At 56.3% G+C, this 17,386-nt stretch overlaps 1 protein-coding gene across 2 annotated transcripts in view; it reads left to right on the top strand.

The window, feature by feature from the left end:
• Positions 1 to 15,299, top strand: part of SLC45A4 (solute carrier family 45 member 4) — a 60,030-nt gene extending 44,731 nt beyond the window's left edge. For both annotated transcript variants that reach the window (XM_081116526.1, XM_081116527.1), the window contains exons 4-9: positions 6,744 to 6,932; positions 7,959 to 8,138; positions 8,675 to 9,702; positions 10,493 to 10,592; positions 11,659 to 11,870; positions 13,654 to 15,299. In XM_081116526.1, the coding sequence (XP_080972652.1) occupies positions 6,744 to 6,932; positions 7,959 to 8,138; positions 8,675 to 9,702; positions 10,493 to 10,592; positions 11,659 to 11,870; positions 13,654 to 14,007 (2,063 nt within the window). In that variant the 3' untranslated portion in view covers positions 14,008 to 15,299. The remainder of the gene's footprint in view (positions 1 to 6,743; positions 6,933 to 7,958; positions 8,139 to 8,674; positions 9,703 to 10,492; positions 10,593 to 11,658; positions 11,871 to 13,653) is intronic.
• Positions 15,300 to 17,386: the final 2,087 nt, after the last annotated feature.

Below are 17,386 nucleotides of genomic sequence, written 5' to 3'. Positions count from 1 at the left end.
CTTAGATCCCCACACACTTCCATTTGCTGTCACTGTAATTGTGATGCTGAGGGTATGCTTTGGCCCAGCAACAGCTGTGTGCCCCACAGTCCTCTTCCCCGGCCCGGGGGCCTATCTGCTGCCCAAGCTGGTTGCTCTCAGGCCTCCTAGACAGTGCCTAGTGTCCTCTCAGGATGATGAGGCTCTTGGTCCCCACGGTCTCCGGAACACGAACCCTTCCTCATATTCTTCAGGGTTATCCTGCTCGATGGTGACAGTACAGCTCATCTTAGCCAGACCACAGCTGCAGTCAGGGTAGGCTCAGCTGCCTGGGCGCCCCTGGCGTGTGACACTCAAAACACTTTCTAACGACCCATGTGCTGCTTGTGCATCCTGAACGGTTCCCCTGAATGCAGGGGGAGCAGCCTCGAAACAGAGGAGGCTCTCTCATTGCTGACTTCCCGTTAGTGGTGGTGGGCTGCTGGGGGTCAGGGCTGCTGCTAGGGGTGAGGCTCCGGCTTGGGGACACACTCAGCCCTTGCCTCCTTTGGCGCGATGAGCCTGCGTCTCTGGGCCCAGGCCCTTCACCTGCCCTAGGAGGTGGGGCTTCACGCACTGGGGCACCACAGATGACAGCACAGCTCCTGTCCTCAGGGCCTACCAGCACATAGAGGAGGGACACACACTTAGCCAGCCCCATGGTCACCAGGCAGGACAGCCATTCCCAGCTGCTTGGAGGGAGGACCAGGGCTGGGCCTGGCACAGTGACCTGGGCCAGGAGTGTGGCCTTCCTGTGTCATTGGGTCTGAGGCCACACTGGGTCATCTCGGGCCCTGTGCACTATGACGGTGTGATGAGGGCCCTAGGGTGGTGGTGCAGCCCTTCCTGACCATGCTCCATTGATTGTGTGACCTCATGATCTACCTTTCCTGGCTGTGACCTTGGGGACACTGCTGGTCCTTGTTCAGGTGTGTCACCTAGGAATTGAATTGGTCTCTACCCTTCACCCTCCATGTTTGGCACTTTGACCTTGTCACCCCTTCCCAGACCAAGACCTCTGGCCTTTCCCAGCTGGGTCCATGCCTGCCCTGTGTCCACTGCTTCTGTCCAGTAGTCCCTTGACACTTCTTCAGCCACCTGTCATCCCCCGTCCACCTCTCACCCTCCCAGGTGACCCTATGAGGCCTTTTCTCGGTGTCCTTCAGCCTAGAAGCCTGAATGTGAGGTTGCCCTTCAGGAAGGCAGGAAAGCATGTCTGCAGGATGCAAGTGGAGCTGATGGCACCAGCTGAGCTTTAAAGAAGGAGACTCTCTTGGCTGTGCCCTTTGCCCTCATGAGATCATGGGTTGTATAGATCATGGAGTGTGGCACATGCTGCCCTCAGGGGAGCTGCTGGGAGCTGAGACTCTGTCTAGGCTGGAAGTTTGTTACTTAGTTGGGTCCGTCTCAGCATTACAGGTCGGTGTCCATGGGGGTCTGTCTCTGAGGCTGCCCTTCCTTCACCCTGGACTGCAGGATGTGGCTGGCAGGCGAGGACCCCTTGGAAAGTCCTTGCTTGGGTCTACAGTGGGAGTGAGTGGGTGGTGGGGGTGAGTGGGCTGTTAAATGGCAACAGTGCTTGGCTCTGGTGGATGGTGAGGTGGGAGGTGACTCCCTGGCTTCTGCCAGCAGGATTGGGTGGATGGTGGTGTCTTGTCTTTGAGTTAGGGGACTCCAAAGGAGCTCTAGACTTGGAAGGGACAGATTAAAATCTAGGTTCTGGACATGTGGAATCTGAAGGACCTTTATCCTTTCCTTCAAGGACTGGGTCTCAGAGAAACTGTTTCACGGGTGGCTGTTGGCTCCTGGGCCTAAGCTGCGTAGCAGCGAGAGGCAGCAGGGGCTTACAAGTGACCTTGGCCCCTGAGTTCAAGAAGCATTTGGAATCTCAAGCTGAGGGTCATGCATTTTCTGCTATAATTAAGGCAACATGGCTATGTCATCATTAAGATGTTCGCTGACTGCAGCATTCCTATTAGAGCCGTGGGAGGGGCTATGCTCCAGAAGGGGCTACAGACCTGAGCCAGGCACCCAGGGAGCAGGAGGGCTGTCCCCAGCTTTCCACTGGGTCAGGGTCCTGCTTAATTCTGGCCTGTGCATCCAGCTGGTTTTTTGAGGCTCCCCCTTATTTAAAATAGGACCAGGACTCCCATCACCGAGTTGTTGGGAAGCCCCAGTGTGGGGCTGGCAGTGGCTGGGCCTAGTTATTCCTCTGGAGACTAAGCCCAGCCTCGGGGCCAGCATCAGGGATGGAGACCGTTTATTTTACCCGAAGAAAGACTCTACCGGAAGTTAGTTAATGGAGCCTGTAGTGGGGTTTGATGGTACCACTTTCAGACCATGGCCTCTATCCAGAGGAGCTTGCTGTCCAGCTGCACAGTCAGCACAGAAGCCCCTCAGGCTCTCTTCTTGCAGTCCACCCACAGGGAGCGCCTAACCAGTGAACTCGGGGCTCACAAGGCTTTCACTCAGCACTGACATGGCCATGTCCCGCACATCAAGGGGCTCTGCCCCTGCCAGGCTGAGTCCTGGGGACCAGGCCTTCCCGTATCTGCTCCTGCTCTTTATCACTGTGATGAACTCTAATTTTGGGGGAGCACAGCTGGGTGCCCGGGCATCTCTTTAATTCCTTTACTCCCAGGCGTGCGCAGGCCGTGTGAGTTCCCGGCACAGTGTGCACTCACAGGTCTGTTCTCTCTCACCTGAGATGGCTAGGATTGCCAAGTTTACTTCCCTTTCTTTCCATCCCTCCTTCCTACTTACTGTGGCTCTGGGATTCTGGAACATTCCTTGCAACTCTATGGCCTGGCCTCCAGCTGGAGATGTCATGTGCCCACCTCGGCCCTGTGCAGAAAGACCGCCCTGCTCGGGGAGCGTTTCCATTGGTCCTGGCACTCCAGTTGATGGCCTCCTGTCCCTGTCCCTGCCTGTGCATGTCCGGAGGGTAGGGCCTGTCTTTTTCACCTCTGTGCCTCAGTGGGGCCACTTTGGTGGGTTTCCCACAGGGTTCATTGACTTAAATTCTTTAGAGGTCACTGAAGGCTTGTGAGCATTTCCCACAAAGAGCCAGTTCTCATGAGTTTACAGTTATCATGAATGTGTGTCTAAGAATACCAGCATATCTTGATTGGAAGGCTTTGTCTGCTGAGAGAGTGAGGTTCCTATTCCCACTGTGGGTCTTTTGTTAAACATTTACAGGCAACTTTCCGCCCCCCGACCCCCTCCCCCAGAAATACAGTTTATCAAAAAAGACACCGTGTTGAATGGAAGCCATTGCTTGCGCGTGACCAAACGTGGCTGCCATCGCCGTGACCTCACACAGCCCTCGGACGAGCAGTGACACACCAAGCATTTCCTGTGAACCAGGAGCCTTCCTGGTCCCACCATTGTTGTTCAGCTCTTGCCTGGAAGAAAACAGAAATTATTTACTATGGGCCGTGTTGTGTTTGTTTAGAGCCTGGCTGGGAAATGCCATGCCCTCGGTGTCCCAGCAGCAGCCTTGCTGGGGACGGGCCTGTTCTCACTGCTGCGGGGGTGTACAGACGGGCTCACTCATAACTCAGGGCAGTTTTGGGGACGTGATGGGAAATGGTTATTTTTCTTAAACAAAGAAAGCTGTTGCCCAGTGTCCCTGTGCCCTTCCTAGCTTTGGGTGTCTGCGTGCGGCTTGGCCATTGCCCTAGCAAGTCCCATAACCGTAACCACTTCGCTCAGGTACAAACAGCTCCCTGGTGGCTGCAGTTTCTCTGCAGCCTAGAATTTGCTTTCAGAAGAGCTGGGCAGAAAAAAAGAGGCAGAAGCTACCGTTGGTCCTGTTTGCTCCTGGGCACTCCAGCCTTCCTTGGCCTGCCCTGCCCTGTCTCTGTGGTGACCCCTCTGCAGGAGGCCTTCCGTGGATGTGGGGAAACAGTACTGAGCGGTGGAAGGAGGGACCAGGAGGGGTGAGGGGAGCCAGGCTGGGTAGTACGCCCAGCAGCATCTTTATCCAGCATGTGTTTGATGCCCACTGCAGGGGAACCTCTGCCAGCATGCCCTGCTCTCATGGGGCTTTCGGCCAAGTCTTAACAGCTGAGGACCAGTGGGCTGGCAGGTAGCAGCACTTGGCTACCTCCATTCAAGAGGGCTGTGCAGGGGAAGCCGCGGGTGTTCAGTGGGCAAGGGTGAGCGGGAGGCGGGGAGGAGGAGCATTCGCAGTGCGGAGCACCAGCCTGCAGGGCCGCAGCCCCACTTCCTGCGGAGGCTGGCCCGCTGATAGCGGTTTTTCCAGACAAGAACCAGTGCCGGGTGCTTCACAAATTTCCTAATGAGTTCCTAAGATTCGGGTTTAAATTGTGTTACCGTTTTCAGAAAGAAATAACAGAATTTCCCAGTCTGTCCGTGAACCTGCACCTGGAAGCCACACTCTCATACTGCCATTACAGGCCAGAGGTCATCTCTTGTGTTGGGGACCTGCCCAGAGCACAGGCCCCTGCAGCCTCCACATGTGTCCCACACTGCTGCTCAGAAAGGCCGCCTGTGGCAAAATCATCGAAGGGAACACTCACTGAAAAGAAGCTGTTATGGGCAGGCAGGCGTTTCCAGTCTGTGCTGAGGCGCAGGGATGAATAGCTCAGGGAATGCCACCCTGAACCTCAGAACCCCGGCTTGTGGGGGCTGTGTGTGCTGAGCATGCTCTCACCTGCGCAATCCGTCTCCCTGCCACCTGTGTGCTGTAGGAACCCCATGGGTCAAGTGTATGATTCCAGAAACATAAGTGCCACTTCCAGAACCCAATTGTCCCCTCAGCCTCACAGGTGCCTGTGGGGGCAATGCTGGCTGAAATGTCACTGCCCAGCACTTCCTGGGTGTCTGTTGCACAGAAAGCTGTCTTGGGGCAGTGCCACCCTCTGCTCATGCTGTGGTCCCCCTCACGGAGGGTGAGGAAGCTGTGTTTTCTGGGATGCCCTCAGTGGTGATGACTTTTTTGTCACCTTGCATGGCCAGCTGGTCCATGTGTGTCATGTCATAGTGTGCACTGGGGAAGAGCCCGGGCTTTGCATCTCTAGACCCTGGTGTATGCTGTGCTGTGCTTGGTTAGCAGGAGGGGTGGGGTGGGCAGTGATGAGTGAGCTGGCAGAGGGGGTGGGGCCACACCAGGCACTCAGGACAGTGGGCGGCATTTTGTACGGTGTGGCTTCAGGTACTCCCTGGGGCAAGGGAGTGAGGGAGCGTAGACAAACTGCTCTCCTTTGGCAGCAATGACAGGCCGCAGCCTGAAGCGGGAAGGCCAGGAACCAAGGAGAGAAGGCAGGTGTTGCAGGAGCTGCTGTGCACACTTACGTGCGCGCACACCTTGTAACTCTGCAAGGAGCCACCTGTCGTGTCACCAGGCGAGTCAGCCTTTATCAGTAAAGTTGTGACATATTTGAAATCCCAACAGAAGTAAGAGTCTTCCTGTTCTTTCTGGAAGTTTGACTACACAGCAATTTGTGAGAGATTCGGTGCTCTGCAGCATCTTGTGGGATGTGGGCGGAGCTGGCACGTGGCTACTGTCCTCATGGCCTGACCGATAATGAGACAAGGAACCAGAGTCGTCAGCGGAACACACTCAGCGACCTTGCATTTCCTGAAACAAGGGTGCCTTCTGCCCACGACCTGGCCCCAGAATTCACCCTGGCTGCAGTTCTGTGTGGCGTGGGGGTCAGAGGCTCCTCGGATCCAGACAGAATGAATGCACAATGTTTTCATGGGCACGTTAGTGATTTTGAAAGGTGTTTCGCTCTTCTGAAGGTGATTTCCTCCCAGACACCAGGTTGTCTTAGTAGTGTAGCACAACATTCTATTTCTCAGTGCCTTTGGTGGTATAAAATGTCAGATGAATTCTAGCATGCCACAGCACCTTCTGTTTTTTAAATCAACTTTTTATTGACATACAACATGCAGAGAGGTGTAGGATTGAAGTCCCCAGCTGGCTGGATTGTCACCAGGGACCCACCCAGGTTAAGAACGGATAAAGAGCAGCCCAAAGCCCCCTGCTTCTGCAGCAGGGACACCTTTTCCGCTTTGCATGTCATATACATGGACCCCACAGCATGTGCTCTTCTGCACCCAACGTGCATGAGACTCAGCCCTACTGCTGGGTGATGCTGTGGCTTGTTCTTTCCAGCGGTTGCCTGGTGCTCCTCAGCAGATGATGGCACGAGGTCTGTTTCCCTGTTCCCTTTATGGGCAGTGGGTTTGTGTGGTAGAGCACTGGCGTGGGGGTTGGTGTGACGTATGTAGACTTTGGAATTAGGCAACCCTGGGTTTAAGTCCTAGGGCTCCTGGTTTCTCAGTGACACAGGGCATAGTGCCTCACCTCTGAGCATCAGCTTCCCCATCTGTAAAATGGGCACACAGGCTTTGGTTGGTTTCACATTGCTCAGCCTCACAGGACCTTCTGCCCTGACAAGTCTCTAACCATCAGGGGTGTGTGTGTGTGTACCCCCAGCAACATCCTTTCCCCATGCTTCCTGAGCAGGTGGCAGCAGACTGACTGGACTGACGAGTCTGTGAGTGTGTGCGCGCCCATGTGTGAGATGGCTGCACATGTGATGCCTGTGACTGCCTATGCATGTGACAGCTGCGTGTATGATGCATATGCGTGCCCTTGTGTGTGTGGTGTGTGTGGATGCCCGCACGTGTAACAGCTGTGTGTGTGATGAGTGTGGACGACTGCGTGTGTGATGGCTGCATGTCTGTTGCAGGCCTCCCGGAGCAGTACTACAGTCTCACCTGGTTCCTGAGCCCCATCCTCGGCCTCATCTTCACGCCCCTCATCGGCTCCGCAAGTGACCGATGCACCCTGAGCTGGGGCCGCCGGCGGCCTTTCATCCTGGCCCTGTGCGTGGGTGTGCTCTTTGGTGTGGCACTTTTCCTCAACGGCTCTGCCATCGGTGAGTGTGCCTCAGCTGCAGCAGGCATCCCAAAGCTCCTGACTGGGGATAGCCTCTCAGTAAAGTCATTCAGAGTGGCCCGCCCAGGGCCGAGGCCTCACAGTGGGTCCGCCTGGCAGCCCTGGGGCGCCGTGTGGGAAAGCCCTGGGAACCTGTTCGCAGGGAAGCGCTTCCTGTTGTGGCCCATTTGTTTTTAATGCGTATCTTACACCACGTCCTGTTTCCAGCATTATTTCAGAAATGATCTTTTCCTTTCTCCACAGACTTGGTATTGAAAGTGCCCAGACCCGGTTCCACTTGCTTTGTTGTTTCGTGTCCACAGTTTCTTCGTTCTAAGTTTTGTTTTTAATTAAAGCATCTCTGTGGGAAAATAGTGTTTGCCCTGAGGGCACTTATTCAAACTGTTGAAACAAAACATTGTTTTCTGGCGGTGACTTTTAAGACAGAGGCTTAACGTGAGCTTTCCCCCAAGTCTGCATCCACTTGGGTGGTAGTCAGTGATGCCAGACACTCAGGAAGAGGCCCCACAAAGCCATTTGGTGCAGCCAGGGCCTTGCTCAGCTTCTTGGAGGCTTGGTGGGGATGGGCCAGGGGCAGGGAGGTGCTGCCCTCGCCCCACGCACCTCCCTGAACTGCACCCTCATGAGGGGCAGCCCCTCCAGCCACATGTCCCTGATTAGAAGCCAGCGTATTGCTCTTCTGTCACCCATGCATTCAGGGGACACCGACGGACGTCCTTGCAGGCCCTGGGTTGGGTGGGTGCTCACACTCCCTTGTGAGTGCACAGGGGTGTTGAGTGTGTCCCACATTCCCCTTTCTCACTGATGCTCCCAACAGGGACCCCACTCCATAGTGAAGGTTGGGTAGGAAGGACGCTTTTCCACTTTTAGTTATAAAACATACAGGTACAGAATCTCTCTGAGGTTCACTGAACAGTTACTGTGAACTGGAAGGAAAAACAACCCGCAGATGACAGGAATGAGAAAACCCCAGAACTGACCTCTGACTGCCCCTTATGCCTGTCAGGCCTGTTCCTCGGGGACGTCCCCGGCCGGCAGCCCATTGGCATCGTGCTCACAGTGCTGGGCGTGGTGGTCCTGGACTTCAGTGCTGACGCGACCGAGGGGCCTATTCGTGCCTACCTGCTAGACGTGGTGGACAGTGAGGAGCAGGACATGGCCCTCAACATTCACGCCTTCTCTGCTGGTGAGAGCACACCCCTTCTCCTCCCCTGGCCCCCTCCGACAGGCCAGCACTCACATCAGGGCAGGTTTCCACACCAGGTGCCAGCAGGCCAGACCGTGAGAGGGGACCCCAGCCCCACAGGCAAAGTGACTATGGTGCCACGATGGGGCGAGGTGCTGGCAAGTGGCCTCACCCAGGTCCCTGTGCTAACTGCTCCCCGCAGTCGGGCAGCTTTCACATCAGATGGCAATGCCCACTTCCAGAGCCTGGGGGTGGCGGTTGGTGCCAAGGGCGTCATGGGGGCAGTTTCCTAGCCTGGCCGTTGTCTGTCCTAGTTTATTAAGCAGGAATCTGTTGGGCCAGCTGGAGTGTCTTGTCCTGTCTTTCCTGCCGGTGTCTCACTCTCCCGAACACAAGGGAACTGCCTTGGGCGGGACTGTGGGTGGCGACCACTGCCCATTGAGGCTGAAAGCCCTCCAGGTCTGCACTGGCCTGTCTGCCTCTAGGGCCGAGGCACCGCTACCTCAACGGCTGCTCTGTCCCTCCCACCCACTCAGGCCTCGGTGGGGCCATCGGCTACGTGCTGGGGGGCCTGGACTGGACGCAGACCTTCTTGGGCTCCTGGTTCCGGACGCAGAACCAGGTGCTGTTCTTCTTTGCGGCCATTGTGTTCACGGTATCGGTGGCCCTGCACCTGTTCAGCATCGAGGAGGAGCAGTACAGCCCCCAGCAGGAGCGCAGCGTGGAGACCGCCCTGCCCCCCGCCCCCCGCCCCAGCCTCCTGGACAGCGGTGCCCCGTTCCCTGACGAGGTGCAGTCAGAGCATGAGCTGGCCCTGGACTACCTGGATGTGGACCTGGTGCGGAGCAAGAGCGACTCAGTGCTGCATGTGCCAGACGCCGCGCTGGACCTGGAGTCTGAGCTGCTGTTCCTGCACGACATCGAGCCCTCCATCTTCCATGATGCCTCCAGCCCTGGCACGCCCCGCAGCACCAGCCAGGACCTTGCCACAGCCAGGCTGCCTCATTTGTCCTCACTGCTCAGGGACACCACCAAAGAGGATGCCATGCTGCTGGATAACCATGTGAACGAAGCCAAAGTCCCCAATGGCAGTGGCTCCCCTCCAAGAGACGGCCCACACAGCTGCATCGCGGTGGACCTGAAGCCCTTGCCTACGTCCAGCGCCATGCGGCGGCGCAGGCATGGGTTCCGCCGGCAGGCCTCCAGCACCTTCTCCTACTACGGCAAGATCGGCTCCCACCGCTACCGCCACCGGCGGGCCAACGCCGTGGTCCTGATCAAGCCCTCGCGCAGCATGAGCGACCTGTACGACCTGCAGAAGCGGCAGCGGCAGCGGAGCCGACACCGCAACCAGAGCGGGGCCACCAACTCCAGCGGGGACACTGAGAGCGAGGAAGGCGAGGGCGAGACCACTGTGCGGCTGCTGTGGCTGTCCATGCTGAAGATGCCCCGCGAGCTAATGCGGCTCTGCCTCTGCCACCTGCTCACCTGGTTCTCCGTCATCGCCGAGGCCGTCTTCTACACCGACTTCATGGGCCAGGTCATCTTTGAGGGGGACCCCAAGGTGAGCCAGGAGGGGTGTCACGGCCGGTCGTGAGGGCTGAACAAGAAGGCCTGGGAGAGCTGGGCGGTGGAGACAGCCTGGTGCACCAAGCTCAGTGTAGGGGAGGCCACTCCCCAGTCCGCGCCTGGACCCCAGTGCCACATGGTGCGGGGTGGGTGGCTCTTGGCAGACAGCCGGCAGTGTGCACCGGGTAGCATGGTCGGGGCCATTGTGTGAACCTGGGAGGTTGTCACACCCAGTCCACAGTCAGCAATCAGAAACACCAAGGGTTGTTACAGGGCCAGGGAGGTGCAAAGCCTGAATGGAGACAGCGTGGATCCTCCGCTGCTGTGTACCGGATGGCCCAAACTAGTGTTCTAATAGCTGTCTGCTACTGCTTGTGGGTGGGCTCAGCTGGCTATTGCTCTGTCCCGTGTCAGCTGGCTCACACCTGTGGCTGTGTCACCTTGGGTCTGGCTGGGATGGCCTTGGCACAGGCTCAGGCCTCGCTTTCCACTTGTCCCTCACCTTCTCGGCCTGTGGACCTGCTCCATGTGGCTTCTGGGCTCCAGGAGGGCAGAGGCGGGAGCTGCCAGTCAGGGCAGCCTGGCCCCAGGGAGGAGAAAGGCTGGGTGGATGCAGATGTCTGCCCAGAGCTTCCCTGGAGGGAGGCCTATTGTCCTTTGATGGAGTGTTTGTCACCTGCTTCAAAATAATCAGCTTGCTGCACTCAAGATGTAAAATAACCTCCTTTGCCTGGAGGGTGTGGCATGTGGTCCCCTCCCTGAACCCAGTCTCATTTCTGGAACAGGCTCCCTCTAACTCAACTGCCTGGCAGGCCTACAATGCTGGCGTGAAGATGGGTTGCTGGGGCCTGGTCATCTACGCAGCTACTGGTGCAATTTGCTCAGGTAAGTGGTTCCCATGTCACCCTGGGAAACGCTCAGTGACTGGATTGTGGCCGAGGGCACCCTGCCTCACAGAGGGGACTCTGCTATTACTGAGCAGGGCCACCTGCCCTCAGAGACAGAAGCACGGAAACTCATGTCCTCATCTCAGGGAAAAGCCACAGTAGCCTGACACCAGGGACTGGGTGTCCTGAGACCCACTGCAGGCTGTCCTCTGCACTGGCCCCTTCAGAGGTTCCTCTGAGGGGCTCTGACCAGGGCTGGGCCCAGGTGGTGGCAGGAAGGCAGCAGCTGTGCCCCTGAGCCTGGGAGGGGCAGTGGCTTTTCAGCCAGGAGGACAGGGAGAGGCGGTGCAGGCACAGGGACCAGGCGAGGCACACGGTGCACTTGGGGCTTGCTGGCGTTCAGGGTGTGTGCAGAAGGGGCCTTTCCCTGGAGACAGCTGTCCCCTGGAGGCCGGGGGTCAGGGTGACAGGTTCAGTCCTAGGAGCCACACACACCTTCTGGAAATCAGTTGGGTCTCCCACCCATTCTCTACCTATGTCGTGGGGGAGGCAGCTGGCTTTATGTCACCTGATCTAGATTTGAGGGTGGCCGAGATAAATGCTACTAAACAGCTGGGAGACAGCATGACAGTTATACGGCTGTCCCTGCTTTGACAGTTCTCAGGACAGCGTCTGTGATGCCCCTGGAGGAGGTGACATTTAACTGCTGGGTCAGGAAGGGTGAGCCAAGGGGTGCCCGTGAGGGCACCAGCTACAGCTTGAGTTCCCAGAGTAGGACTGGGCACAGGGCTGGAAGAGGCGGCTGAGCAGGCCTGGGTGGCCGGGAAGGGTCTGGGCCCGGCTGTGCTGGCGGGCAGGGAGGCCCGGGGAGCAGCAGGATGGGGCCAGGTCACAGAGCTGACTTCTTTCGGAGGTGCTGGAGCCCTGGACGCAGAGTGGGCAGCAGTGTGGAGGGCGGGCGGGTGAAGGGGGTGTTGGTAGGCTCCTGAGCCAAGCTGAGTACGAGGCGGCCAGCATACACTTGGCGGCCGTGGTGTTCACCGTCCTGCGGCCGCTCTCTGCAGCTCTGCTCCAGAAGTACTTGGACAACTATGACCTGAGCATCCGTGTCATCTACGTGCTGGGGACGCTGGGCTTCTCCGTCGGCACGGCTGTGATGGCTATGTTTGCTAACGTCTACGTCGCCATGATCATGATCAGCACCATGGGCGTCGTGTCCATGAGCATCTCCTACTGCCCCTACGCCCTGCTCGGGCAGTACCACGACATCAAGCAGGTGTGTCACGCCTACGGGGTCTGGTGGGCAGGGTGCTGGGCACAAGGTCACCAGCTGGCAATGCAGGTCAGGACGGATCACCAGGGTGTCTGCTCCAGAGCCTGCGCTCGTTCACGTATCTCCAGACATCTGAGCCACAGACGGCCTCGGGTCTTCAGTTTTGAAATGACCTTGAAGGGCCAGCAGAACTGCCACATGCTCAGGTCTGTCCAAGGCACAGGCTCCCTGGCCACAAAGGTTCTGTTCCTTTAGCTGCCTGGCTGCTGGTACCCCTGGCACCCCCAGCCCACCTGGCTTGCCTGGAGGCTGCAGGTGCATTTCAGGGATTGCGATTCAGGGAGCAGGAGGCTGCCTGCCACATGTTCCCTGACACACCAGGGAAAGTTGTGGACCTAGGTCAGTCTACACCTCCAATAGCCACATTTAAAAAGTGAAAAGACAGGAGAAAATGATGGTGGTAGCTTATTTAGCCCAGTACTTCCAAAATATCAGCATTTCAACATGTATCCAATATAGAAAATTGAGATATTTTGCATTCTCACCAAGTCCTTGAAATTCGATATCTGTTCACCTGCAGCACCTCTTGATGCAGACAAGCCACTTTCTAGTGCTCGGTAGCCACAGTGCAGGTATAGACGGTGGTTCTCAAACTTAACGCCCAGACCCTTCTGAGGGAAAGGAAACAAGCACAGTGAGCTCCTGTCTCTCTTCCTAAACCGTAAACTGTTTCTAATCTTTTACACAGTTGCAAAAGCGAATAAACTCACGTGATTAGCTGCCTACCAGATACCAAACTAATGAAAATCTAAATAGCATTATTTTTAAACCTGTAGTTGAAGTATAAGGTGACTGCAGAAAAGTATACAGATTGTAGGTGAACAGCTTAGTGGGTTTCCAGGAGGGAGAACACATTTGTAACATTGTCGCAAACCAAGACAGAGCAGACAGGCTGATGCCAGGTGCTAGCCCTGCCGGTGTCTGGCCGTGTTCACCTCGCCGGGGTCCCTCCGTGTTTGCTGGGACAGGCCTTCATCCCTGCACGGGCCGCACCAGGGGCCAGTTTCCCATCCACCCTGCTGCTGGGGTTCTTTCTGTGCAGGGCCATCCCTGCTCCTGCTGCAGGGAACCTGCTTTCCCGGGCCCTGTGCGCAAGGTCTCGCGGCCTGCACCAGCTTGGGATAGGTAGGCTTCACGTGAGTGTGTTTTAGGCATCGGAGTAAAACTTCATGGTTTCCCCACAGCAGATGGCCCTCTGATCCTGGGAGTGGTGCTCTGTCCCAGGTCAGGCGTCCACCTGTGGGTGTTGCAGGTCCCGGTGCCCTTCATTGGGCTGTTGTCCTTGGACAGAGTTTGCACTACCTCGCGTGGTTTATGAGGAGGCTCGAAGCCTGGTAGTAGAAGCTCTTCACAGTGGCTTCTCTTCGAGGTTGTCTAGCCTCTGCTGCCACTTTTCATCTACGTTAGAGATATCACGTGGAGTTAAAACTTGCAGTATTGAGCCTTTCTGTCCATAACGTGGTGTGTTTCTGTTCTCACAGTGCGTGTCCAAGTTCTTCGGGACTTTCTACGCACATGGTTATGTCATCCATGTATAGTGAGCTTTGTTTCTGATACATTTTATTTACTTTCCTATCTTGCTGCAGTGGGGTGGGGAAGGCGGGTTGAGAGACTGCCAGGCAGCTGAGTGGGAGGCGAGTTTTTGTTTCTAGACCTCTCAGCTCACATTCAAACTATGTTGGTGGTGGTTGAGCCCCAGCCCTCACCCCGCACTCTTCTCTTGCAGTACATTCACCACAGCCCCGGGAACTCCAAGCGCGGCTTTGGCATAGACTGCGCCATCCTCTCCTGCCAGGTCTACATCTCCCAGATCCTGGTGGCGTCTGCCCTCGGGGGCGTGGTCGACGCTGTGGGAACTGTGCGTGTCATCCCCATGGTGGCCTCTGTGGGCTCTTTCCTGGGCTTCCTGACGGCCACGTTCCTGGTGATCTACCCGGAGGTATCAGAAGAGGCCAAGGAGGAGCAGAAAGGCCTGTCTTCCCAGCCGCCTGGTGAGGGCAGCAGTGAGAAACCCACTGTCCTGAGGCTGTCCCGCAAGGAGGGCCTGCAGGGGCCTGTGGAGACGGAGTCCATGGTCTGAGGCGCTCCATTGCCCACACATTCCCGCGGGGCCTGCGCGCAGGCTGGGGCTGCTGCTCCGGTGGCCATACAAGCCCAAGTTGCTTCTCAGATGGAGTGGAGACTCGGTTGTAGGGTAGGTTTGAGCCACGAGGCAAAAACACCACACTATTAACTTTTCTCACAATTAAAAAATCATTTGAAATCTTTTTTTTAATTGAAAAAGATCTTTTAATTTCAACTTTATTTTTTATTCTGCAGCATATTATTCTGCATGTTTTGAATTGTAAACCAGGTTTACAATATAGACCATAAGCAACTTAGAAAAAAATAAGATTTTGCTTTTCTAAAGTATAGTGGAAAACAAGTACCTGACCCCCTTTGCTGCGTCTTGTCTGACTGCTTCAGATGATAGTCATGTTGTCAGTGACTAAACATTTTTACCAGATTTTTTCTCTGGACACCTACAGTGTTGGGACGTCTGTCAGGCGCCACCACGTGCTGGTGCTGCAGCTCTGGGAGAGTATTTTCCTTTACAATTACTTTAGAAAAAATTTTCCAAATCCTTTTTTTAGACTAACAGCACCTCTCCTCAGAGAGTTGGGCAGCGGGCAGTGTGGCAGCTGCACCCCAGAACTGGGAGGAGGCAGGGCCCATGCTTCTTGTGGGCGGAGCAGGGCGGGGTCACCAGCTGGGTGGCATTTGGGCCAGTGGGCGCACGTCCATGCCCAGGCTCTAGGCAAGGGCGCAGCTCTCTCGTTGCACTTTGTCTTGCAACCAGCAGCTGGGAAATGATGGCCGCGGGGGACCCCCAGCCCCACCGCCTTGTTTGGGGCACAGCCCGGCCTGCCACCATACTGGACACTGCTGAACCCTCTGACCTCTCTGTCGGGTCTCCCCGCTTGATGCTGGAGTCACAACGGTTGCACGGTGAGGAAAGTGTCTGTCTGGACAGACGGCCCCTTTGCCGATGGCCTGTGCCCTGGTTCTGTGTCAGCACAGAAGCTCCCTGGGTTCTGGGAAAGAACAGTCGCCTCGTGCTGCAGCTGTTTGGAGTGGTTTTCAGACCAGTCTCTACAGCAAGTGGTTTCTGTGTGTATTCGGACCAGCAGTCTCAGGAGGGGGAGGCCTCCCTGTGTCCCCCGGATAGAGTAACAGTTGTTAATACTTTGCTGCCTCAAGTTGATGTTTTTTTTAAATAAAGTACTTTAAAGTGCATGAGAATCATGCTGCAATATGATCATTCTAAAGCAAATATATATTTCAAGATGAAACTAAGCAGTTTTGAAATAAATTACTTGAATTTTCTGTGTATTTGAAGGATGACTGTGTTTCATGTACCTGACTGGCCTATGGTCTCGCCGTGTCTCAGCTGCTAGTGGCATTTTGTGGCTCCTTTTTTGGATGCCCTTTCACATCAGACGCACCGTCCAAAAAGGGCATTAACCTTTGACATCCAGCCTTAAACTTGACCGTGATCTGAGATAGCAAAGGCATCCAAGGACAGTGTGTGGAAGTCACTGGCAGGCACTTGAGCTGAGCCCTGTGGGCAGGTGTTTAAAAATTCTGAAGCCTTTTGGGTGTTTGTGATCAAAGCTTGTCTTACTGTGTGGGTCTGCCCAGCCTCCAGGCCCAGGGGAGGAGGTGCTGGGTGGGCGGAGGAGTCACGTGGGCGTTTGTTTCTCAAGCTGCCTTCCTGGCCCCTCCTTGCTCAGGGCGTGAGCTGGGTGGGGGTAATGTAGCTAAATTCTTTCACCTCAGGCCCATCCTTGCAAGGAGGTTATTTCAAGATTGCACTAACTTGAAACTGAGTGTCATCACCTTGTGTCACCTTCCTAGAGGAAGAGCTGGCTACTTGCGCAGTGTGATTGCAGACTGGTATGGGAGTGTGTTCTCTAACCCTGTACCTCGGATGCAGTCGGGACACGGTTCCTTTTCAGCCTAGTCACTTGAAAAGTGCTCTGTCTGTTGCCCTGGCTGAAAGGACTGGTTGGGCTAGGCCTTTGGGTGTCCACAGGGTTGGCTGGCGGGTGGTAGTGCTAGGGATAGTCTGGGGTTCTGGGCCAGGTTGGGGGGCCAGGGCCTCTGAGCAGAGGACCAGAGCTTATGGGGCAGGGATTTTGGTTGGCTGCTGTGTACTACAAATGGATTTATTACCAAAATTGGGTAACACTGGTCTGATTTGCATTTTTTATTCTAAGAGTGAACTAAGTAAAGAATCTTTTAGAGATGCCCCAGGCATGCGGCATAAGTCTAGACCATGCAGGATTGTGTGCTGGCAAGGAGGGTGGATGCTGGCGGTGCCAGGCCAGCTGCCTCTGCACCCCTTCTCCCCTGCTGTGGCACAGTGGCACTGGGAAGATCCCTGTGGCTGAAGAGCTGGCAGGTTGGGGGGGCGGGGGGGCAGGTGTCCCAGCTGGAAGTATCCAACCTTCCCTGAGCATGCCAGCCACTGTCCCCTGCACCCTGGAGTCCCCACAGGCCAGGTAGGGCATGCTGACATCTGCAGTGTTCCCTGGAGGAGGCAAGACAGGAAGGCCCTCCTGGGAGGTCAGTGGATCCACAGTCCTCAGGTGTGTTTCCTGAAGGCACCAGTGTGGAGAGTAGTAGGTCCAGCCCTCTCTGAGGTGAGGGCTGTGAGAGGCAGGAGTGGTCGTAGGACTGTGGAGAGGGTACCACCTCCCCAGCTCTCTGGGCACAGGCCACCTAGCCTGGGGGGGGGGGTTGTTTAAAGATGACTCTGAGAGGTGCCCTGTGGCCCGCGGGCCCCGCAGCAGTGACGGAGCCTGTCCAGACCACACTCAGTATACTAACAACAAACCCCTAGACTTGCGCCAACTAGAAAAGACGCAGCAAAACGTGAGTCTTCCCAAGCTTTTTGGCTCCTGTCCACCTGTAGCCAGCACACTGGGAAGGCTGTGCTGGGTCCTGGCAGGCCCCATCTCGTCGTCTCCTGTGACTCTGAGCTTCCCCTCCACCTTTCTGCTGCTGTAGGCCGGCTGCAGGCCTGCAGGGGGGCTGCCCTGAGGCCCCTCCCTGAGCACTGCTGGGTGTGGCTGTGGGGCACTCTGGCCCAGTGCCCTCTGGCAATGTGTTTTTTTCAGCATAGCCCTGGGACAAGTGGCATGTTTGGGGCCCATCTGCAGCCAGTCTTACATCCTTGTGGGAAGCCAGTTAGCTGGGCCTGGCCTGAGCCCCCATCCTCAGGAGCGGCTGCTCCACAGGGACCTTTGGGAACTGAGTGCCCACCCCCACGGCACGTTACTCCTATGTCCCCGACATCATGGGGCTGCCAGGGGCCTTTCTCCATGTCTCTTGGTGGCAGAATGACTGTTGGAAATGCCTGTTACCAGAGAAATCCCCCAGGCGTCTCAGAACAAAGCCATTTAGTTCCCTTGCGA

Source organism: Miniopterus schreibersii (assembly GCF_964146895.1).
Source record: "Miniopterus schreibersii genome assembly, chromosome: 17".
NCBI lineage: Eukaryota > Metazoa > Chordata > Mammalia > Chiroptera > Miniopteridae > Miniopterus > Miniopterus schreibersii.
This window is presented reverse-complemented; position numbering and strand designations above follow the sequence as displayed.